The 25,668-nt window shown below is 39.4% G+C and overlaps 1 protein-coding gene across 3 annotated transcripts in view; it reads left to right on the top strand.

The window, feature by feature from the left end:
• tmem132e (transmembrane protein 132E) overlaps nt 1-25,668 on the top strand; it is a 578,927-nt gene that overhangs the window by 404,234 nt on the left and 149,025 nt on the right. Inside the window, exons 1-2 of one of the 3 annotated variants that reach the window (XM_055017538.1) lie at nt 5,284-5,755; nt 6,586-7,558. In XM_055017538.1, coding sequence (XP_054873513.1) covers nt 6,642-7,558 — 917 coding nt within the window. In that variant the 5' untranslated portion in view covers nt 5,284-5,755; nt 6,586-6,641. Of the gene's footprint in view, nt 1-5,283; nt 6,065-6,585; nt 7,559-25,668 lie in introns of those variants that run through there. The other 2 variants (XM_023274648.3, XM_023274649.3) reach the window with 2 other exon arrangements.

Raw genomic sequence — 25,668 nt, 5'->3', positions numbered from 1 at the left:
TGCATATTATGTTGCATTCATTGCTAATTGAATGGTAATGCGAACCATTTTGGATTATGGGGTTTTATTTGCATACAAAGTCACTCTGAAAAAATATAAGTGTGAACACAGAATTCTGGAATTAAAAGCTGGCAAGAAAAAAGCGCGGCGTTTTCCGAGTTGAAGACTGTGGAGCTCCGCGGAGTGACTCGAAAGGTATTATTTCACCGTTCCAAATAACAGCAGTGTAGTAATGCTCACAGCACAGTAAAAGAAGGGAGGGAATGAGGGCTAAGATAAAGGATCGATAGGGAAACCCTCTGCGCTGGAGCATTAGTAATTCTGTAAGGATGCTCCATCTCTCTCTAAACCCTCTCAACAATTTTTCCTGACCTTTTACTTGAAGAGATGTTTATGCACTCCTCTTTCTCAAGATCAAATGTCTGCCCTCCTCATAACATCCTCTCTATATATTTCCCCTTGACTTGGCAGACTTGCTTTTGTTTGACAGCTTCTGAAATGTGCAGTGCAATTTTTTTTTATTATTATTATTTAACTACAGAACGAGACTTTTCCGCTTCAGTCAGCCGAATGCTTTTGAGGACATGAAATAGTTCCACTTTCAGATCCTCCAGCATTTAAATGCACGACACTCCGCGGCTTACCTGGTTGAAGTGAAGAAGCTGGTTGTGTTTTAGTGGATTATTTGAGCTGAAAGTGTGTCTAATTGCACAATTATAGCAAACATTGTCCCAGGAATATGTGTTTGCAAGGCTTTTTTTTCTCCCCCACATATTTTTGCACCATTAGCAGCAGGGCCTCAGGCTGTGTTCAGAATTTTCTATCAGTAACAAAAGAGGTTGCATTTTTTTCGTGTATGAATCATGACAAATGTGCTTCTCTGCACTGGCTTTGGAGAAGAAAAAAATAAGTTTGGGATGTTTTTCAAAGTTCTAAAAAAAAACAATAAATGGATTGATGATGAAATTTCCGGTCGGATAAATAAGCTGCACCGTGGTCGGCGTCATTAGCCGTTTCCTTATCTGAAGTATCTTTCTTTGCAGACCGTTATCGGCATAACAGTGGATGTGGAATAGCACCGCCTCAGCCTGAGAGCGGCCTCGATGTTTTCATTAATTGACATTAGACAAAATAATCTGACGAATGGAAAACGCCTTCAGACAAGAAACCCACTCGTTCAACCGCCACACACACAGAGCAGATGTTTCACGTAATGGGAGCACAACAGGAAGAGAATTCAATTCAATTTGGCCCGGGGTCTAATAGGACATCAAGTGGAAGAGGAAGGCGATAGGGTTTCACACTGGAAGCCCATCTGTGTCCGTGCTCCCCTTCAAACCCACCTACCCGGTGATGTTGTTAGGCTGCAATGAGACAAGCACACCCTGATGCATCATAGGCGGTAATCACCTTCTCGAATGACGCCCCGAGGCCTCGGGCTTCGGAGCAAGGGGCAAAGATTTGTTTTGCTTGATGGCATTCATTGGCATGTATTGTCATTGTACGCTTTCATTGCATTTAAAAGGGATTAGGAGTCTCCTGAGCAGTAGTCAGGTGACCTTTGGGCTGGGAGTGTCGATGTCGTTTAGGGTTGGCGGTTCTCAGCAGTTTGCCAGAGGCTACAAAGCATTGAGCTTTTCGATATACTCTTCCAGTATTATTCTTTTTTTTTCCAGCAACATGCATTGTCTTTTACTATCAGTCACTCACCTGTTCCACTCCTAGATGAGCAAGAGCACTGTGTTTGTTTAAATTTCATCTCATGCATTGAAGTTTCCCATATAGTCATCACATGTGAAGATGGAACAATGCAGCCCAGTCTAATAGCTTTATTAGTCCACTGTACAAAATGTTCTATTTTTACACAGAAGGCTGTAAAGTTGAGAGATGTTTTTTTAGGGGTGGGTCTCATCACCCCAGCAACCTACAAAACAACCAGAGCTTTGTGGTTAGCAATTACACATCTGTCTTTGAACCTAAACTATGGTCTTTTCCTTGGTGCCGATGTTAAACCAAGTAGTTCTGTCGTGTAAACAAAAAGCAGCCGGTGACTGGAAATGACAGAAAACAGCAACTAAAACAGTGGAAGAAAACTGTGACTGAAAATGACTGAAAACAATTTTCGATGATTTTCAATCACAGTTTTCTTTCATCGTTTTCAGTTTATAACAGTGATGGAAAACTACGACTGATACTGACAATAAAGAGAAAAGCAACTGCAAATAGTCACAAAAAACAGGAGTTGAAAATGACAGGAACAGCAACAGAAGAGAGTGACTGTAAAGAGTGACAGAAAACAGAAATTAAAATTAGCAACAGAAAATAACTAATGAAATGAAATGAAGTGACAGAAAATGACTGAAAATAATATCAGAAAACAGTGACAGAAAACCGCAAGTCAAAACAATAACAGAAAACACAAACTAAAACTGACTTAAAAGAGTGACAGAAAACAGAAATTGAAAAATAACCCCAAAACCTTTAAACACTGGCAGAAATCACTAACCAAAAACAGTGACAAGAAGCAGTGACAGCAAATAGCAATTAAAGCAATGACACAAAATAGAAGTTAAAAAAAGACTTAAAACAGTGAGAGAAAGCAGCAACAGAAAATAGTGAGAGAAAACAGATTTTGAAAAGAATTGAAAAGAGTGACAGTAAACAGTGGTTGAAAATGACAGAAAACAGCAAACTGCTGCCGTCATTATAATAAGAAACAAAGAAAATGGCACATTTTTATACTACAGGACCAGACTGTTTAATACACATTAATCCCGGCATTAGGTGATGAAATCAGTGTTTTTAATAGCAGATGAGACAGAAAATGATCTCATAAATTACATGAAAACATTACTATTGACCCCTAAACATTTGAAAATCACGTAAGAAACACTGCATGATCAAAGACTAACCTCTATGACAGCGGCAACATACATGTTTAACAGTGATTTTCATTTTATTTCATTAAATATAATAGGATCATTGCTTATCCTCAACTCCAACTCCTGCTTCATTTACCCTTCACTCCTGCTGTATTCGCCTTGACTGTTATATTGCACATCGCTGATGATGCAAACAGTCAGATACTGTGCGGTTATTGGCTCGCACACACTCATAATGTCAGCAAGCTGTTTTACCTTAAGTTCCCTAATGCGGCCCTACAGCCTCGCTGGGTTTAAACGAGCAGATGCAGGAGGGACCGAGTTGGAAGGAAACTGCTCTTGAAGCCAAATCGCCATTAAAAACAGTTGCAAGCTGGAAAGTGTTTTGTTTTGGGCTGTTTGGCCAGCAGCAGGTGCTTGTGTAGACACATGGAGACACATTCCTATAAGTGCCTTGCTCAAGGCCACCTCAGCAGTAGTTTAAGAGCTTTCACTTGATTTAAAAAAAAAAAAAAAAAAGTCCCAGCAAGTCGCAGGATTTAAGGCGGAGCTTCAGGCTGCCGCTGCCTCGAGACGTAGTGAGATAGATGCCTCCAATGTCTACTTACTTTTTAAACGCGGCAATAAAATCATATAGACCTTTAAACGGCGGAGAAATAAAAAGACGCCTCTTTGATATTCAAGTTGGCAGGCGTTGCTAGGTATGTGTCCTCACACAGTGGATTCTTTTCCCGAGGATGGGATTAGCCGGAGCAATGTTGTGAAGTTGCCGTGCGACTCGTACGAGATGCAGGATTTGGATGGAGGAGAATGAAGCTGGTCGAGGAGCCCCTTCAGAAATTTCGTGCATATTTGCCGCTTTTAATGTGATCCGAGACAAGAGCTGCTCTCTTCACACACATTCCAGAGAGGTGGAGAGCTGCAAATGAAACAGCATCAGAACATGACTGAAAACAGTGGCAGGAGGCACCAACTGAATAAAACTAAAAAGCAGAAAACCCTAACTGAAATTAGAAAGCAGCAAATGACATAGTGACAGAAAACAGATAATGACAGAAAACAACTACAAAAAGTGACAAAAAAAGCAACAGAAAGCAGAAAATTAAGAAGATACAGAAAATGACTATAAATAATGACAGAAAACAGCAACAGAAAACTCTGAAAATAATGACAGAAAACAACTAAAAAGTGACAGAAAATCAGAAGCTAAAATGACTGAAATTAACAACAGAAACTAGCAAATGAAAAAGTGATAGAAAATAGATAATGACAGAAAACTGCGAGTGAAAACAGTAACAGAACACAGAAGTGAAAAATGACTGAAAACAGTGACAAAACTGCAACAGAAAGCAGAAAATTAATAAGAAAGAATAAACAATGATAGAAAACAATTGAAATTAGTAACTAAAAATGAATGAAAACAGTGACAGAAAACAGAAGTTGGAAAAACTAAAAACGGTGGCAGAAAACACTAACTGAAAATAGCGACAGAAAGCAGCAAATGAAATAGTGACAGAAAAAAATGAAAACTGTGACAGAAGACAAGCTTTTTTCTTAAAACAGTGACAGAAAACAGCAACAGAAAGCAGAAAATTAAAAAGAAACAGAAAAATGACTATAAACAATGACAGAAAACAACTGAAATCAGTGACAGAATACAGCAGTTGAAAACAAACTAAAAAAAACTTAAAACAGTGGCAGAAAACAGAAATTGAAAAAATACTGAAAGTAGCGACAGAAAAATAAAAAAGTGACAGATAACTGCGAGTTAAAATGGTGGCAGAAAACAGAAGCTAAAAGTGATTTCAAACACTGACTGAAAACAGCAACAGAAAATAATGACTAAAAACAATGACAGAAAACCACAGAACACAGAAGCTGAAAATGAGTGAAAACAGTGAGTGAAAACAGCAGAGAGGCGCAGAGCCAGACAGTCTGTGAGTAGCTTCTCTCATCATTCCAGCTCCTCCGGCCTTCTTTAGGGCCACCACTGCTCATTTGTAAGTGCGGGATGTTTCCCCTCGGCTGTGGCTTCGCCTTTTGTTTGCCGTTCGGTTTATGGAGCCCACACACACACACACACACACACACACACACACACACACACACACACACACACACACACACACACACACACACACACACACACACACGTGATCCGTGGACCCTGTTCTTCTCTCTTTTATTAAGGGAATTCCAGCCACATGTGAGTGAAGCAGCAGATACCCCTCCCCCCTCCTCTCATTCTCATGGATTTTCTCAAGGGGGCTAAAAAGCAGACGAAAGAGGAGGAGGAGGAGGAGGAAGGGGAGCGGGGCTAGGCTAATTCATCAATAACCTTTACCTAATCCCTCCCTCTCTCCCCCCCTTCACCCTCTCACTCTCTTACTCTCTCCCTGCCTGGAGGCATTCAGGCGACTCATCCATCCCCCACCACCTCACACACTCTCTCACACACTCTCTGCCTCGACACGTCCGAGGAGGATGAATCGAGCTCGCGGAGCGTTATTCCTTTGCATGTGTTGCGTGGTGTAGGTCGAGTCCTCGGAGGTCTCGGCCGCGCTGTGTTTCGAGTCTCGGCTCTGACCCCGGGAGCTGAAACGGTGATTACAGAGCAGGGACTAGGTGTGGCGAGATGGGGCGGCGTCAGAGGCTTTGTCTGTAGTTTCCCGTACGGCCCACCAACCGGGAGGAGGCTCTCCGGCTGTCTATCAGCGTCTGTCCCGGAGCCATGCACAGTCTGGGAGTGAACGAGCCGCCGTGTGGGGCTGAGCCACGCTTCTTCCAGCGAGAGTGCCGAGCCACGGGGAATATCAGACGGAGTTCAAGAAGCTCAGCGGAACCTTTGTAGCCGGCAACAGGAACATGACCAAGTGAGGAGCTGCAGCAGGAGCGTGTTTTCTTTTTTCATTCATTTTATGAGGGTTTTGTTTTTTAACTTTTTGTGACAAAGATTCTCTGAGAAGACAAACTTCTGTGGAGTGCTCAGACGTTTGAAGAGGGATTCAAACAGATCTGCTCGATTTTTCTTCTTTCTTTTTTCCCCCTCACAACCAGATCTTTTTTTGAAGGATGAGATTTCAATGATAAAACCATTTGGAATATGGGACTTTTAATCTATGATTTGGACCATGGGGACAGGCAACTATGTTTTTGTGTTCAGCTCTGGGTAATCCTGATAAGTATGTCGCATTTATTCCATTTGTTCTTTTGCCCTACTTTGATTTCACTGGAGTGACTTGAGGTGTTTGACTTGTTGTTATTCTCAACAAGTAGTGTTTGGCATAAATAACAATGGGGAAGGTGTTACTCTGCGACTTAGGGTCACCTTCATTGGTGTACATTCTACAATTTTAACATTTTAAAGGGTTTTGTGCGTTTGTAAGTGCTCCTTAGAATTAATTAAAAGCCAAACACTGATTAAAAGTGTTGTCATGTTGCAGGAAAAGATCAAGTCTTGCGTCTTGTTAGTGTTTTTTTCGGGTAGCTTGACGTCTGGATGCCTGACAGCAGCTGGTTATGGTCTGATTAATGTGTGTTGACCTCCACTTATCCCGTCTACTGCTGACTGACCTGTTTCACTTCTTGATTGTCTTGTGTCTCTGACTTTCATTCTTGCAAACATTTTCTTTTCATGTCTTGTGATAAAAGTGAAGCTATATTTAGAAGTTTAATCTTTCCCTTCTCTTTTCTCTTTTCACAGCTCTTGCAGGGAAAATCTCTCCAACCAGCTCAGATGCTCTCCTCAGTTCCTCGGCAATGACAGCCAGTCCTTCGCCGCCCAACGTGTACCTGCCCGCCAACTTCAAAATGTCCAATGCACAACTGGCTTTCTTTTTGCGGGAGGCTCAGATCACAGGACAAACAGTTGGCGGCGGCGGTGGCGGCGGCAGTAGGAGCAGCAGTAGCCCCAGTACTGGACACCCGCTGCAGCACTCGGAGAGTTTTGTGGTTTTCCAGACAAAAGACCTCCCTGCCATCAACATAAGCTTTGGGCCTTTTGCCCGGGACCAGGCTCTGTCCAAGGAGCTGCTCCAGCCAGCCAGTCCTCTGGATATTCCTGGCCAGCTGACGGTCAACTGGAAGGTGAGAGCCTTCATTGTCCAGGCAAGGGTCTTCTCCAGCAACCCCACTGTCCAGGTGTTTTTCTACATCGCCGGCCGCGACTGGGACGACTTCAAGGCTCAGGATAAGCTGCCGTGCGTCCGCCTGCACGCCTTCCGGGACGTCCGTGAAATCAAAACCTCCTGCCGCATGAAAGGCAACCTGGCGCAGTGCTTGGCCCAGCTGGAGCTCCCGCCGTCCTGGTTTAACACCAACGTGGCCCCGCTGGGTCGGAGGAAAGGCTCCGGTGACGGGCTCCTTGATGGCCTGACCAGCGAGACCCTCCAGGCTGAGCTCTACTACACGCTACATGAGCCTAATCTGGATGGGGAGTGCAGCGAGGGTCACAGGGGCGGTGGAGCTTCCAGGGGAGAACCTCCGTCACAGCACCCCCTGCTGCGCATCGGCAGCATCAGCCTCTACCAGGCCAGCCAGGAGCAGCTGCTGGTGGACAAGCAGTTAGACAAGAACATGTTCCTCAGGCTGCCCGAGAAGCCGCTGAAGCCCGGAGAGACCCTCAAAATCTTCCTCTACTTGATGCCAAACTCCACCATTGAGCAGTTCACCCTCAAGTAAGTCTTCTCTAACATGATGCTCTGATTCGCTGTTTCCATCCTCAGTGTCATATTTAATGTGCTTCTATCAACACTTCTTTCCCTTTGAAGACTAAAATGCCTTTTTTTTTTTTTTTTTAAATTCCACATTCACATCAGAGGCTGATTCTGCGAGTTTTCATGTTTCCATGCAATCCTGTACACAAGAATTATTGATGAATAGATTACTCGGCTGCTTCCTGGTAGATCTCAGCCAACATGAGTAATTTCCTCCCTGTCACAAACTGCCATCTTACATCAACCTCCATAATTATGCTCACACATAATTATCTGCAATATTTTCAAGGTTTGGGCTCCAGGCAGAAAGACTGCAAATAAACAAAGCTGTCCAGTGTGAAAGCTCCATCTCGCGAAGTTCCCAGAGGATTGGATCATAAGGAATATAGGATTTACACATTAATGGAACAATTACCACCGCGCTGGATGTCTTCATTACAGTCCTAATAATCAGCCTCATTCAAAGCAGCATAATCAGATAAAGCTTTTTACATAACCTCAAAATTAATTGCAGCATTTTACGATAGCCTATCATGGTGAGCGAGTAAGTGCAGGCAACATTATGTATTTTCAGTGTTCTTCATTTCAGGCTTCAAGCACATGAGTTGCGCCCCCATTTATGTTCATTTTAGGTCTAAAGAGACAAATGAGCGTGTAATCACATATTTCATCCTTCTCATTAATTTTTCCCTCACTGAGCCAAGTGATGTGCCAGCAGTAATTAAAGTCAGGTATGATAAAGCAGACAGGACAGGGTTAAAGTGCAGCAGCGCTGTAAGGTTCACCTTTTGAAACGGTGGCTTGCATCCAGAGATGTCTTTGTTCTCTTGCATGAATAATTTGCAGTGAGCTGCTCCTCAAAGCAGTTTGTGTTTAAAGACCAGGTAATGGTTGTGCACCGACTACTGAAGTGCTCTGCTGCAGTGTATACTGTGGTACTTCAAGTGGAGCAGAGAACAAACTGAATCCAAAGTGTGGGCGACAGCATTAGCATTACTTCCATTTAACATATTATTTTAGGCATTATTTATTTATTTATTAACCTTTATTTAACCAGGAGAAATCCCACAGAGATTAAGAACCTTTTAAACACTAGCAAGAGAGAAAAAGCTAATAAAAAAGATTAAATCTACATGCAAATGATGAAAAACAAGTGTGGAGTCGGCCTCAAGAACTCACAGTTTGGATTTAAAAGCACTCAATGAGATTAACTCGGTTAGTTTCTGCAACATATCCTATGCAAAAGGTGCAGCATGAACAAAAGCCTCTTTATCCAATTCAGTAGAGGCATACGGAAGAGAAAGCAACAAATGATCTTGTGAACAGAAAAAGTAAAACTCATCAACATAGTGCTGTAAATAAGCCAATGACTAAAATCTAACTTGCTTTTAACATCAAATTCTGTCACAGCAATTAATGTGAACTGTCAAATACAGTTCTGAATGTCCTAATTTTTGGCAAAAGCTCATTAAAATACATTCACCTCGAGTTTTTTTCTGTTATGTGTGCAAATTTGTGACTACAACAAACTCTTTTAGTGTTAAAATAGAAAAACACATCATTTAAAGGACTCATCAACATAATACATTAAGATCAAAAATCTTTTTCACAATAGCAACCAACAGGGACATAAATTTATAAGGAAAATGTTTACTGAGGGAACAAATCAAGTGAGAAGTAACATCATTTTCTAATTCCAATCTGACTCCCATTTGCAACTAAAGGAGTCGCCCCCTGCTGGCTGTTAGATATAATGCAGCTTTAACACGTTTCCTGATTAACTTCACTTTTCCAACGTTAATTACATTCCTAAACAGCTTCATTAGTTGCCATTTATTTCATTATTCTACTGTCGTTCCTTTTTCAGCCAACCAATCATATTATAGATGGGACTGGACTCATCACCGTGGTAACCCAGAAAATGGAAAAGCTTCAAATATGTTGTGAAAGGGTTGTATTTTAACCCGAACTGAGATATTTTTGTGAACCTAAGCACCTAGTTTTGATCCTATTAGTAACCCAGCTTTAAACATCCTATTTTTTTTGGCAAAAGCTCATTAAAATACATTGTTTTGCTGCTATGTGTGCAAAGTTTGTGACATTTTTAAAAGTGTTTGAGGTGAAATTGCGTCCAGAAAGTCTGCACAAGCAACCATTAGCAGATATCAGTTTGCTTATTTCCTTAACAACAAGCCATCTTTACCATCTCTGTATTTCAGCTTTTTAACTTCTCCCATTTTCTCAGAGCTTCAATGCTCATTTTTATATTCTCTGACATTAGACCTGTATCTCAGAAGGACCGTAATGGCTGCTTCAGTAAATAATATTTGCCAGAGTTAAATTTCTGAGTTTGACCCTCTGCCTGTGGAAACGCTGCCGAGGGAACTCGAGGCTCTTCTCGGCTCTCGGTCTCCGCAGTCCTCTCCTCTGCTTGGCTGCCATCGCAATATTCAGGGTTAGAGAGTAAATGATTATTTTACACTTGACGAAGCTCGAGGACAGTGAATTTCTCTGTGCTGCTCGTAGGTGTGAAAACATCAAGAAGAATAGAAATGCCAGGAAGCCACTATCACCCAGCCGAGGCCTGATGATGAAACACACTGTAAATATGATTGCTGTAATCTCTTACAGACCTTGTTGCAGAGATTTGCAGAGTATTAATTAAGCTCCAATAACTCATTAAGCTCTCACTGAAATCCAAGCGGTGTCATTTCTTTTCCCTGCAGAAGTATGTTATTAGTAGTGATTCCTCCTACAGTAAAACAGTCTACAGGTTCTGACCCAAACAGATTGAAAAGACCTGTTAACTTTTTAAAGAAATACATGCATTAACACATAGAATGTGGGATAAAAACAGATGTAGGTGGTTTGTAGACTGCTGTTTTGGAGCCTTGAATTTGGAATTCGGCCTTCGTGGTCCTGGTGTTGTGATGCATGTGAGGTGTGTAATTATAAAGCTAGCCACACTGTAAAACAGCTTTATCATCTGTTTTACTCTAAACAAGACTAAAAATTATAGAAATTTATATAATGATGTATTGAAGGAGACTAAAACCTACCATTTGAGACCATAAACTCATTAGCAGAATGTTTACTGAGGTAACCAATCAAGTGAGAAGTAGGTAAAATAGTGGTAGCTAATGTGATTTAGCATGCATCTTTTGTTGCAGTAACTGCTTTTCTGAAGGATTTTCCTTTAAACTTTATTTACAAATCTGGTCTGTAATTATCTGTTATGTTTTGATTGATGCTTGACATAAAAAAATACTTTGCTGCAAGAAAGCGATATTTTAAATTTTGTTTGTTTGGAAGAAATAGAAAAAAGTTGCTTTAACAAATGAAACAAAGGCTTCTAGCAGCAAGGTTGACGTACCATTCAAACCACACTATGATGTTTAGTAGGAAACGGTTTAAACGTTGCTGAACAGCTTTAGACACTTGTAGTCTGAATCACTGGATATAAAGTAAAGTATTTCTGGTACACGTTTTTAGTGACATTCTCCTCCCTGTCGGCTTTTGCGTGTTATCGATTTCAAAAACTTTCTTGCAGTAGCCACCAGCAACCACCGAGCACCAACCTACAGGCTGACACTATTTTGCAGAGACATAAACCCATTAGGAAAATGTTTACTGAAGTAACAAATCGGTAATTTTCTCATAGACTTCTATACAATCTGACTTGTATTTGCAACCACAAGAGTCGCCCCCTGCTGGTTGTTAGAAATAACGTAGCTTTAAGACATTTTCTGATTAGCTTCACTTTTCCAGCCCTGTTACCCCCAAAAACTTGCATTCCTAAACGACTTACCGTCATTCTTTGACATACAACCAAACAAGACTAGCCATAAGGAAGCAACGAGTGGAAATAAAACTGTAAGAATAATGAAGCTGAAATTCCAGCATCATATTAAGTTGCATTTAACTGCTGAGGTGCAGCTAATAACTGTTTGGGTTTCAATGGAGCTTTTCTTTCCCAGAATCCTCCCTAGACAGAAGCAACTGCCTCCATTTTCTGTATAATTAGTACAAAATTACATGTTTTAGCTGTAGAAAACCTTAGTGGAACCTATAAAATAATGAAAGGAAACTGCATAAAGTTGCGTCTGGAGAGAAAAACTCCAGACCTGTAATGGTAGTACTTGCTTATAGAAAACCATTTCTAAATTAAAAGGGCAACTGACTTGTGACTTTTTGTTTGGGATAATGAATGTTGAATTTAACATGAGCACACATTTTTCCCCTAAAATGGATCTTTGTTGTGTATTACAACTCTTCAGTTATGAAGTTAATTTTGTTCATATTTGCACTCATGCATGACTTATAACTTATAACAATAATGCTCCCATGTTGGAAGCAAACCCTGTGTGAAGGTTTGGTTACTAACTTCCATCATTATTTATCTTTATCTAACCAGGAAATCCCATTAAGACTAGAAATCTCGTTTACAAAGGAGACCTGGCCAAGGTAGCAGGCATACAAGATTTAAAAGTTATTTAAAACAGACACATGATACCCCGATAAACTATAAACGGTACAACAGATTGACAACTATTCCTCTTAACTGTGAACTTTATAGCTTGTTCAAACTGGAAACCTTTCCTACTATGTCACAATCTTACCTTCCTTTTGGGAACTATTTATTTTAAAACATAAATAAGAATGCAGTTCAGTTGTATATAAACTTTATTTTTGGCAGACAGGGTTCAGGTAGCCATGACATAAAACATACTGTGCTACAATGTCTATTTTGCTCTAAATGGAGCTATAATTTACTAAATGAACATCATGTTGCATTAAAGGAGACCTGAAACTAGAGATTGAGACCATAATATTACCAAGAAAATGCTTACTGAGCGAGCAAACTAAGTGAGAAGTAGATAATTTTGTTTTAGACTTCTACACAATCGGAAACACAAACCACCAGAGCAGTCGCCCCCTGCTGGCTGTTAGAAAGAATGCAGGTTAAAACACTTCCTGGTTGGCTTCGCTTTTCAGACCTACATCCATCTTTTATTTATGCAGTTTCAGTGGTTGAACTTATCAGTAACTTCGCTGATCAGCATAACATTTCTTCAGTAATACCTTCCAGATGCTGCAGTGTTGTTTGTCTGTGCTGGCAAGAGTAAACCTTTTCTGTCCACAGTTTAAATGGCATTCCAAGTAATTATTTTTCAACAGCAGCCTCATATCAGCTAGCTGATGCATTTGCAAATTTTACCTTTACACCAGCTCTGATTAGCTTCCATTCTGTGTATTGTACCACTGGTGCTTTTGGTTTTCTTATCTTTGCACTGGAAAGATTAGATAAGAGAGCCAAATAATGAAACTACCAATGCTGTTCTGCATTCAAAGTGTGTGGGAAATCACAATAACATACAAAGAGCAACTCTAATATTGGTTCAAATGTAAATGGTAGCAAAACGTATCATGTTTCTGAACACATGCAGGTATAATAATGCTTCAGTTAGGGACAGACTTGAATTTTTTGCCACTTTCACGAATAATCGACACAATGAAGCAGACTTACTGACTGTGCGGTGATGTTTTAACATTTTTGACAATAACTTACTCAAATGCATTCCAATTGTGCAGAAGTCTGTAAGATGGTTATCTTACTTCTCACTTAATTTGTTACCTCAGTAAACATTTTTCTAATGAATTTATGGTCTCAATATCTATTTTCAGGTGTCCTTTAATACACCATTTAGTAAATTATTGCTCCATTTAGAGTAAAATAGACAATGTAGCACAGTATATTTTATGACATGGTTACTTAAACCCTGTCAGCCAACGATTATGTTTATATACAACTGAAATGCATTCTCTTATTCTAATAATGTTGTGTTGCATGTTTCTGATATTGTCTTGTTTTTCTTGTTTTATGTCTCATTTTTCTCATCCTCATCCAGATAGATTATTTGAAATTTTTTGTAATTTTCAATTTTTTCTCATATAATTGTTTATCTCATTTTGTGGCTCTTTTTTGTTTGTTTTGTGTCTCATTTTTCTTGTTTAATGTCTACTTGTATTTTTTAAATCAGATTTTCTGTCTCTTTTTTGTGTCTTATTTTAGTAATTGTGCCTCATTTTCCTGGTAGTGTCTTCTTTTCCTGTCTCATATTTTTTGTGTGTCATTTTTCTCATCATGTCACCAGATTAATATCCAGATAGATCCTGCATTTTGACATTTTTCTAATTTTGTGTCTTGCTTTTCTCACATTTATTATGCATTTATCTCATTTTGTGCCTTGTTTTTCTTGTTCTGTCTCACTTTTAAATTTTTTGTCTAATTTTGTCTGTTTTTTCATAGTGTTCAATTGTCTCATTTTTGTCTCTTATTTTAGTAATTTTGTGCCACATTTTTTTGTTTTGGGTCTCATTTTGTGCCTCATTTTTCTTGTTTTTGTCTCATTTTACAAGGAAGGTAAGATGTGACATAGTAGGGAAGGTTTCCAGGTTGAATAAGCTATTAAATTTACATTAAGAGGAGAGAATGATGGAAGTTAGCAACAGGACCTTCACCCAGGGTTCCCTTCCAACATGGGGTACATTATTCTTAGGTTAGTCTTAGTTTCTTTCATTATTCTTCCGATTTAAGCTTTATTTCCACTTGTTGCTTCCTGGTTGCTTGTCAGTCAGAATGGAGTTATACTGGTCAGTCAGAACCTGTTTCTTTCATTTAGAAAAACAGAACAAACTGCTTCTGAAAAGCAGAACAAAAAGGCATCGTTGGTCCATTTAGCATGAGTTGGTGTCATTTTTGAAACCTGCAGGAAGGTGTGTGATGAACCCAGTGATTCTGAGCAGCTTTAATGAAATCAGCAGGGCACTGACAGCAGCTGAAATTTATGATTTAATACTTTGGAGTTGGCATAAGTGTGTATATTTAAAAATATTCTCACTCTGTCTTGTAGTGAGTCATTTAGTCATCAAAGTGTCAACCCCACAGGAATTAGGGATTTGCCTGTACACCATCAGAGTAACATTTACACTCTTTAAGACTCCCCATCCTGTAAAATGTTCGGTTCTCTGAATTTTTTTTTAAAAATAAGTCAGAGACAACAGTTACTGTGAGAAGTTGTCAGTCAAAATGGGATGTGGCAAAGTCCCAAAAGTTAAGCTTTGTACAAGAGCAAGGATTTGTCATAGCTCCTGCCTCTTGAAACATTTAGCTGACCATGTTAGCATCCAGCGAAACTGTTTCTGAGCCTCACAGAGATGGAAATGGGTAGTGATAAAACAGCAGAGTTAGATAAAAAAAAAAAACAGAGAAGAGAAGAGAGAGAAGAAAGCCCAGTTTGAGCCTCCTGAGTGACTCGTCTAAACAGGGTGTGAATTTAAAACCCTGCACATCGAGGAAGATGATTAAAGATGCAATAAGGAGCGTCTTTAAAGGCCTCCCTCATTCCTCCTAATCTTTCTGCTCTTCAGTTGTCTGTCTTTGAAGATCTTTGACGTGTCTTTGCAGGTGATGGGATGGATGCTGGGCAGAGCGGCAGCAGAGCCGCTTGTGGAATCTGCTTTTGTATTTTTTGGTGTCAGAAAAATGCTTTGTGTGTCGGATTGTCATGCAGGAGGATGGAGAGTTTCCATGACAATACAATAAGGATTTCCTTCAAAGGTTATCCAAAAATCTGTCCTGTAATTATCTGCTATATTTTCTATCCGCCATCACATTGATACTTTACTGAAAAAAGCGCTTTGTTGCACAGAAAGTGATGTTTTGAATTTGTTTTGTTTGAAAGAAATAGAGAAGAATTAGCTTTAACAAGTGAAACAAAGGCTCCTAGCAGCAAGGTTGTTATAATAATGACTGATAAATATCAAGAATCTCAGCGTACCACTCCAACCATTCTATGATTTTTAGTGGGAAATGGTTTAAACTCATTAAAGCTCAGCTGCAGCACAGTTTTAGACACTTGTAACTTGATTCACTGGATATAAATTCTTAAGAATTTCTCCTTCCCTTCCAGTTTTTGCATATTATCTATTTGAAAATCTTTTTTGTAATAATGACCAGCAACCTACATCTTGCAGCTTGATTGTAATTTATTAAAAGAAATACCCTTTCCCCCTATAGCAGGATGATGACAAGGTGCAGTTTAGTCTTGCCCTGATTCCAAATTCCTGACTTTGATATTTCAATACTGATGCTGAAAAGTTTTAGGCAAAAGCCTAAAACATAAGGGAGTGTAGCTGAATAATAAAAGGCAGAAAATGGAACTTTTATTAAATGTTAAGTGAGGAACTGAAAATGTTTTGACAGTGTCAGTGGAGGATGTAAGAAGAAGGCACAAAACAAAACAGTGAACTACTATAAATTCTTCATTAAGATCAGCTCTATACACATTTGCACTTCTTATTCCTCACACTGCTGCTTGTAAAAGGTTAAATCCACAGAGATCAATGCAGCAGAACCTTAGTGCACAATTTAATCACTTTTAAAAACATTGTTTGCGCTACACATATAACACTTCAACACTTGGACAACACTTTGCATTTTATATTTTTCTATTTACTGCACATTTTTGCTTATTTATCTGCATTTAGGGTGGTGGGAACTGTACTGTTTCTGCTGTGACAACCAAATTTCCCTAGAGGATTAGTAAAGTAATACTATTCTGTTCTATTTCTGCAGGAATTCAGTTGATCTTTTATACCTTTTGTTGTCAGTCTGTAAACTTACGAAGCAGCTTGTGTGATTTGCATGTACAGATATTTGACACAGTTCCAAAAAATGAAGCCAAACCTAGCTAAACCCAGCTAACCTCCTGGAAGTCTGGTGCTAAAAAAAACGTAATTTATCACATTCTCCAACTCGTCACTCTTTGAATTCTTTGCACAAATCCACGCATCTGTTGGTGAGAGGCTTTGCTAAGTTGGATACATTGGCTCCTTCAAAACATCTGTTGCAGAGGTGCTTCTTGATGTCCGTGGGCTTCACCTCACCGTTGGCTATGTAGGCGAAATAATTCCACGTTTCGCTTTGTGTGCAGCCGCCTTATCAACAAACTGAGGCCAGTCTGCATCAGGGTTTGGATTCGCAGTCATGTCTTGTGGCTATGAAAGCGGTTGGATTGCCTACTATGCCTGCAGGTAGTGGAAGCAGAACGCTGCAAACAAACACTGAATTACTGTGGCTCACCAGCATTCAGAATTGGATGCTCTTAGCAAAACATTGCTGATCAATTAAAGTTTCAGTACTAATAAAATGGGATTTAGTATCATTCTTAACTGCAAAGTATTGCAGTACTTTTCTAGTACTGGTATATCGTGCAACACTTTTGCAGTCAGACCATTCTTCCAACACTATGGCGTTAGCTCTGACCATGCAATGCTAGTTACTCCGCCAAGGAAGGCAGCAGAGTTATGTGATAATCAGTGTATGTTTGTCCGTCCGTCTGTCTGTTTTTCTGTTTGCAACAGATTTAGATGAACTTTTCAGGGAAGGTCAGAAATGACACAAGGACCAGCTGATTAGATTTTGGCAGTGATCTGGCTTATAGTCTGGATCCAGTACTGTCAGCTGCCTGCTGACGATCACATGATTCCATGTGTGATAGGTGGTCGGGCAGAACAATTATAGACAACGAAAGGAGCTTTCTTTTTTTATACCTATGTTTGAATTATTTTTGACATTTTTAGGTCATTTTGGAGATGTTTTTGTCATTTTGAGTAAAAAATTTAGTAATTTAGGAGATGTTTCTGATCATTTTGAGTGAGCTTTGGGGGTATTTTGGACATCTCTTGAGTCATTTTGTGCAATTTTTGAGTCATTTTGGACAAGTTTAGGGGAAAAACAGGTCCATTCTGGGTAGACTCTCAAGGCTCATATCAGCATGTGTGATAGGTGGTTGGTCAGAACAGTTACAGACAATTAAAAGAGCATTTTTTTGCACACATTTTGATCACTTTTGACAATTCTGAGTCATTTTCAGAAATTTTTGTCATTGAAGTTCACCGTTGCGGACTTATCAGGATTTATCCGGAAATGATACAACAACTGAGCAGCCTTGGCAGAGTACTGCACTCTCTGAGTGCTTTTCTTGTTGACTTATGTTTTTCTTAAAGCTCTAGAGGTCAAAATGAATAAACAGTTGCTGAACTGACTCCATATGTTGTGAAACGTGTAGAGATGTTCTGTTTGTCCTGAAACTCTGTTTACATGGATCTCATTTTCACATGCAGCAGTATTAGGTTACCTGTTCTGTAGTAAACAGCAGACAAACATTAGCATTGTCTTTACAGTGGAGCTTTTAGTAGCTACACAGTCGGATCTTCCTCTTGGTAAATGGCTAAAATGGTGTTTACACCACTAAAATTCCATGTTCTGTTCTCAGATGGAAATGCTGGATGTTGAAGTTGTCCTCAAACTCTGTTCACATGCATCTAATTTCCACCTGCAACAGTTTTTATCTTAAAAGCTTGGATGTTCTCCCTGTATGTTACCTGTTCTGTTATAAACAGCAGACATTAGCTTGTGTTTACAGTGGAGCTTTTAGTAGCTACACAGCCGGATCTTCTTCTTGGTGGCAGTTGGTAAATCGCTAAAATGGTGTTTATACCATGAAAATTCCATGTTCTGTTCTCAGATGGACATGTTGGGACCATAATAATGATAATAAATTCTCAATAATTCTCTGAAACATAAGCTAGTCTTCCTATGACAAGAGGCTCTCTGGGAAGTTTATTCACGTACGATGCAGGTTGATGGTGACTCTAGGGCACAAATGACACAATAAGTCATTTTAATGAGCCAAAACTGCAGCTTCTGCTGCTCTACAGTCTGATGCATCATTAAAAACTTATTCAGTAAAGCATGTGTCTTATCGTACCATGTGGCACAACACAAGCGTTTCATCCCTGTATCTGTCAGGTTTGCCATCTGCAAGCACTCATAGGTGCATTTTTTATTCCTAACAACTATTACTTTTGCTAATGAAATGATAATTATTTCCACTTTGCTTTGCCAAAGAGCTGCAGCTGGCGAACGGTGAGGAATATTTTGTTTATTGGTGTTTTCATAATGAGACTCCGTTGCAGGATACAAAGAGGTTTGTGTACGTAGCTTAACCTGAATGAGGATTTCAGCAGCAGCTCGGCCGCTGCATGAATATTAATGGAGTCAATGATGAGCTGCCAATTTATATTTTGGTGACTCATTGACATTTTTGCCAAAGTAAACAAATCCGTATTGCAACACACACACACACACACACACACACACACACACAACCTATATCCTTATGATCATCATCCATGTGCACTGTACACGGCTCTTGGAAGCAGTGCAGCACTCCAGAGCCCTGGGTACAACATGCAGTATTCAGATGCCCTGGCTCCAAATAAAGGCTTGATGAGAGGAAGCACGGCGGAATCCAGGGAGAGTGACCCACATTCAGCAGCGGCGGCGGCAGCAGAAGCAGCAGCAGCAGCAGCGTCTTCATTCCCAGCAGCAGCAGCACCGTCTTCATTCCCAGCAGCAGCAGCAGCGTCTTCATTCCCAGCAGCAAGGCGGTTTCGCAGCAGCTTCCTGACCTCGGCCTCTGCTTCCTGCCAGCTCCACGGTCTCACCCGGCTCCCCGTCCCATGTGTCACTGTCGCCCGTCAGTGTCGGCTCGTCTTTTTCCCCGCGACGCTTTGATGGGAAATGTCAGCACCTCTCGCCACGGATCGCGCACGCGTTCAGATCATATGACTTGAGAAGGGATGCCTCTGCCACGGGCTGTCTTGTCAGGACACATCGAGTGACACGAGGAATCGCTGTTTATCGGCGCTCATCTCTGATAGGAAGAGGAGGAGGCCAGGAGAGGCTCCCAGAGTCTTTCCATTCAGCCACATTGAGCTGAATCACCACCACCTCCTCTGCTGGCTGATTGCTTCCTACCATCTTTTTCTTCGTTCTCAACTAGTTTATCAAGCAACAGGAGGGGGACCTATTCACCGTTGTGAACTTGAATGTGTGCAGATCTCCTCTTAAAGTCCTTTGGCACAGATTGCAAAAAAATAAGGCAGCATTGTACTGCATGTGCCAAGATTTTAATGAAATGAGCTTTTTTGAGCTCAAGTTAGTTTTTTAATGCTTAAAGAAAGTTGCATGTGTCAGGTCTCTCTCTACGGCCAGTGGATTGCAGATATCGATGCAGGTTTATTCTAGCGCACGGCTATTACTAAAGTAATTCAGCCCTTTTCTAACCTTGAATAGGCAAGCTGAGTGACTTTGATTAGGTAATTCTTGTGTATTCGCTTGAAAGGTTCTTATTTCCAACCTACTGGGGATGGGTTGGCATTTTTTTTTTTTTTTTTTTGAGTATGCTCAGTATGTTGTTGGTTTTGAGACAAACAAACACTGACCCAAAGCACAGCCAATTAAATTAGACTAACTCAACGTGAACCCACAAAGTTCATGTGGGTCAAGGATGCAGCTGTAGACTCATTACCTGCTTACTACGTCTTCACATTCGCTCTCTTCCCACCCTGCCTGTAGATATTGTTCATTTTCAGTGAGCCAGCGGAGCTTAATCAGGAGACACATCACATTCTCAGTGGGAACAACTAATTTGTCCACTATTATTATGACCAGTGGCTTATACTTCCGCTATTATTCATTAACCTTGTCAGCCCTGCCGGGCCCCTGGGTGGGCTTATTAAGCAAACATGTTGTTCAGGCAAACACAGAAATAATTTTTAATGCTAGTACACAACCGAAAATTGGAAAAAAAGAAGCAAATATCAAGCTGAACAACAGAACAATATTTAATGATGGCATCTAGGGGGGGAAAATGTGCAGCTGAACATGATGTAATCAGGACTTTTTTCCTCATTAACCGCTAAATGAAATGAGAATTTGTTTAAGTGCTATATATAGAGTGGTGACAAATTAAAGGGAAATTTAAAGTGTTTTAGTGATGTGTTGGATCCTCATGTGCAGCCAGAACAGCTTCAGTGTCCCGTTGCACTGATTTTTCAGGTTTTTCTTAAACTCTACAGGAAAGCTAGAACAGTGTTGTTCCAAAAGATTCAAAAGATATTCTGTCATTTGGAGATTTTGATGGTGATGGTGGAGGGTGCTGTCCATCCAGTTGGTCCAAAATGTTCAATTTAAATGTTTGATTGGGTTGACATCTGGTGACTGTGAAGTAGGGGTCGATTCATATGGGTTTCCCAGGGCCGATACCGATTACTTCTATCAGGAAAGATCGATAATTGGAACCGATATACGTTACATCTAATGTTTTAACAGCATGTGACAGCAGAGAACCTGTCATTTATAACTATGCTACTTCATTAATAATTGTAACTGTAACTGAATATGTAAAATAGAAATAGGAGTGATTAAATTATCTCCTCTGTTTATGGGAGTCAACTGAGATAGATCAGTTTGTCTCCTGCTGCTCTTCTCTATTTTCTTAATCTTTCACTGTTCTGCCACTTTTCTTGTCCACTAAGATCCAGATATTAAAGCATTATTAATTATTGTGTTGTACAGTGCCATTTCAGGTACATTTGTGGCTTCCTTATAACTTAACCGCTTGCTGTTAGCATAGCCTTAGCCACCTTGAGAGAAGCTAACTTCCTGGTTTGTGTTTCTTGTTCAGTTTTTGCTGCTCCAGAGACATTATTGAGACCACAGAGTGAAACAGACAGAGAGAGGAGGCTGCATCAGACCTGAAGAAGCATAATTAATTTATCAATAAACAGTCAATAAAAATATGGATACCGATAATCAGAAGCATGCCAAACAACAGCTACCATAATCAGACTATAAAAGTGTGTTTCTTTCGCTGTTCTATCACTTTTATTGTCCACTATGGTCCATATCTTAACCCTCCTGCTGACTTCATTTACGGGCACCAAAAAATATTGTTTCCTTGTCCAAAAAAAAATCCAAAAATTCAGCAAAAAAAATTACCCAAATTTTTTGACAATTTGTAAAACCTTCAGGAAGAAAATTCCAATAATTCCTTAAAAGTTTCCCTTAAAAGTTTCATTTAAAAAAAAATCCCCCAAATTTGGCAAGATAATTCTTGGAAATATTTTCAAAAAATTTGTAAAAATCTTCCAAAAAAATCCTAAATTCAAAATTTGCTGGATTTTGGTTGATTTTTTTGTGAATGTTCTTAAGAAACATTTTTAACATTTCTTTTTTCCACCAAAATATGTTCAAAGATTTCCCAAAAATGTTGAAAATGTGGACATCAGAAGTTTCACTGTGAAAATCTGTATTTTTTCCCACATTTTCAAACTTTAAAACGGGTCAGTTTTGACCCACAGGACGACACGAGGGTTAAAGCACTATTGGTTATTGTATTGTGTTGTTATAGGTTCATTTGTGGCTGCCTTATAACTTAGCCGGTAGCCGTTAGCTTAGCCTTAGCCACTGTGAGAGAAGTTTCTTTCTGGTTTTGGTTTCTTGTTCAGTTTTTTGCTGCTTTAGTTAGACAGATAATCAATTAATTTATCAACAATTGCTCAATAAAAATGCAGACAATCGGAAAAATGCCAAATATCGGTCACAATAGTTGGTTTATCCCTGCTGTGAAGGCCTCAAACCATTCAGTGACCCTTCATGTTCATCCTGAAAGCAACCACTCCCATCGGGATATAAATGTTTCCCTGTAGGCATGTAATTTGTAGTCCTCCAGGTGGTTTTCTAGTCTAAATGCATCATTATAAATATTAGAGGTCTAATGAAAGTTGTATTCTCAGGGCTGCTGCAGTGATGCAAGTCTCATTCCACTGTATCAAGTTTTATGCCCTAAAATTTGCTTCCCTGATGCGTTTTTCTATATTTAGCAGCGTATTGATCTGCTCGTATGCAAGTACGTCTCAGCTGATCAAAAGTCTGTTTGTCTGACAGATGGATAAACACGGACAGACCGAAGGATTTTCTGTGCTCTTCCACTTTTTTCCAATGCATATTTGAATATTGCCAGATCCCCCTTCACAGTGTTAGTTTATAGAGGGAGCCTGGGAGACAAATTGACAAAAGCTCAGTGCTCCTCATTTCCTTGGTCTGGAAGTTAATCAAACAAGCAGTCGTCGGCTATAAAAAAAAAGAAAAAGAAAAAAGTGAGTTTTTCATTTTACCCCACAGACTTACATTAACTGTTTTATCTTTTTAAAATTCATTTTCCACAGCTTTAAACGAAAATGCTTTTCAAATCTTTCGATCGCCAAATGCATTTGTTGTCCTTCCAAACACATTTCATTGTTCTCATCTGGACAGGTTTATGTTCAGCGTTAGCCTCCCAGAAAAATGTGTTTGATTGTGCTGCAGCCGAAGTAGTTGAAATACTGTGATGTCTCTCCAGGAATAGAGATGCATTTTATGTGTTGGTCCATTCTGCAGCCTCACGAAGTACTGTATTTATGGAGTTTATTTAAGTCTGAGTGCTATTAAAAATTTCTCACGGCGGCAACAGCAATGACAATATGGGCAGAATCTTAATTATAGTGTGCAAGTGAACAATTAAAGAGGCTTTATGCATTGAAAGTGATGTGCTGGTAATTGCTCCTTTGGAACATCACTTACTGACCTGGACATGGGTGTTCCAATAAAATAACAAACTATTTGTAATAATCAGAGCAAATCATCCAGAAAGTCACAAGAAAATTTGTTGCTGCATTAGAAACACAGTAAAAATGGCTTAAATGCTCTAAACCAGGAGAATCAAACTCATTCTAGTTCATACAATCCGATTTGATCTCAAGTGGTCCAAACCAGTAAAATCACACCATAATAACCAATAAGTAACCACAACTACAAGATTTTTCTGTTTGTTTTAGTGCAAAAAAAGTACATTCTGAAAATGTTTACATTTAATGAATTATATTTTTACAAAACTTTATGAACAACCTGAAATTTCTTCAGAAAAATAAATTCAATTTCAACAATATTATGCCTCAGTTTATCATTTACACATTGCAACTTACAGATCACAGAGTGTCTACAAAGACACAACGCATTTAGTCATCTGGAACTGAATGATAGATTATTTTACTTTATGATCACAACGACAAAAAAAAAGACAAAAAACAACAAAAACAAGACAAAAATATTACAAAAATTAGGCACAAAAGGACAAAACCAAGAAACAAAATGATTTTTAAAAATGAGACAAACAACATGAAACAAAAAAAGAGACAAAAAATTTGACAAAAAAAGTTGCAAAGTGACAAAAAAATGGACAAGAAACAAAAATGAGACAAAAAATGACACAAATGACACAAACAAAGACAAGAAAAGGCAGAAGCGAGAAACAAAACGACAAAAAAATTTTACTTAAGGATCAAAACGACAAAAGTAAGACAAAAAAGACAAAAAAAACAACAAAAACAACAAAAATATTTCAAAATTGAGACACAAAAAGGCAAAAGCAAGAAACAAAATGATTTAAAAATGAGACAAACGACATGAAACGAAATTTAAAAAATACAAAAAATTTGGCAAAAAAGTTGCAAAGTGACAAAAAATGGACAAGCAGCAAAAACAAGACAAAAAATAACACAAATGAGACAAATGAGACAAGAAAAGAAAGAAGCGAGAAACAAAATGACAAAAAAATAGACAAACGACACAAGCGAGACAAAAAAAATCACAAACTGATACACAAAGCAATGAATAAAGCAAAATACAAAATGAGAAAAAAACAACTGAGACAAAAAGGAAACAATGAGAAACAAAATGACAAAAGCATGAGACAAACGACAAAAATCAGACAAAAAATACAAAAAACAACAAAAACAAGGCAAAATATTACAAAGACAAGACAAAAACAACAATGGAACAATGAGCAATATCATATTTTATTTTATGATCAAAGCAACTTGTCAAGGACTAGAAATGATTTCAAATTAACAGTTTACAAATTTACAATTTGCTAATGCAGTTAATGTCGTCTCTGTGATTTTTTTCTCTTTACAAAGTCGTCCTGCGGGCCCGATTGGACCCTCTGGCGGGTCGGTTTTGGCCAGCAGGCCGCATGTTTGACACCCCTGCTCTAAACACACAAGTCATGAGGTTAACATAAACAACAAAATGAGCAGGTTCATACTGAAAAAACCACCCAAATGTCCCTGTTTAGCAGCAGTTCTGCATGAAGAGGGGACCAAATTATCCCACACGTCTGGGAGAGACTGATTAATCCATCAGGAAGCGTTTAGCTGCAGACGTTGCTGCTAAATGTGCTGTAAGCAGTTACTGAGCTTAAGGAAGAGTTGCCTTTTTATGCAGCAGAAATGGCTGTTGCGTAACTTTATTTAAGAAATAAATGAGTGACAGAATGTGTTCACTCTATAATTTTTTTTTCTCCCGAGCCAGATTTTGCTGACATTCAGTGAGGGAAATGCAATAATGTGGAAAATCAAACAGTAATATGTATAGGTTGATAGGCAGGTACTGAGGCATCTGCCGCAAGAGGTTATCATATTTCTCAGTCAGCATCAAATTTCTGTCCCCCTTTCTCCTCCATTAGATCATTTTTCTACCTGCACAAAGCAGCCCTTCTCTCACACACACATAGCCTTATGTGGTTATCTTCAAAACCTTTAGGGGTTTAGGGGACAAGACTAAGATAAGCCATATTTTCCACCGCAGGCAGCCTCCATTTACCTGTCCCTCCCTCTTTCATGTTGTCTCACACAGAAATTGGTGAGGTTTTATTACTATCTCTCCCACCCTCCCTCCCTCGTCTTCCTCCTTCCTGCTTCTTCTGGGTTTTTTTTTTTTTTTTTTTAATATGATGCCTTCCAAGAGATTTGCCGAGCCAATCTGTAGTAATAGACACGGCTCTACCCAGCGTGAAGGATTGTACTGCCCAGTAGGCTACAGTTTCAAAGGAGGCAGTGGTGTGAAGAAGTTGCATCTTCCCTCCACAACTAACTTCTCATTTTAATGATGTACTCTCTGCCTTGAGTGAGTGTTCTTCACAGTTATTTGCAAAGCTGCACATCAAATCCTGTATACAAAGATCAAGAGATGCACTGTTTGCCGCCGTCCCGAGAGGTCGTGTGCGGTCGCTTTGAATCTAAAATGGCAAAAAGCAATAGTGAATTGTTTGACAAGAAGA

Source organism: Amphiprion ocellaris, chromosome 14 (genome assembly GCF_022539595.1).
Source record: "Amphiprion ocellaris isolate individual 3 ecotype Okinawa chromosome 14, ASM2253959v1, whole genome shotgun sequence".
Taxonomy (NCBI): domain Eukaryota; kingdom Metazoa; phylum Chordata; class Actinopteri; family Pomacentridae; genus Amphiprion; species Amphiprion ocellaris.
The sequence above is the reverse complement of the archived record's forward strand: the minus strand, read 5'-3'. Positions and strand labels throughout refer to the sequence as shown.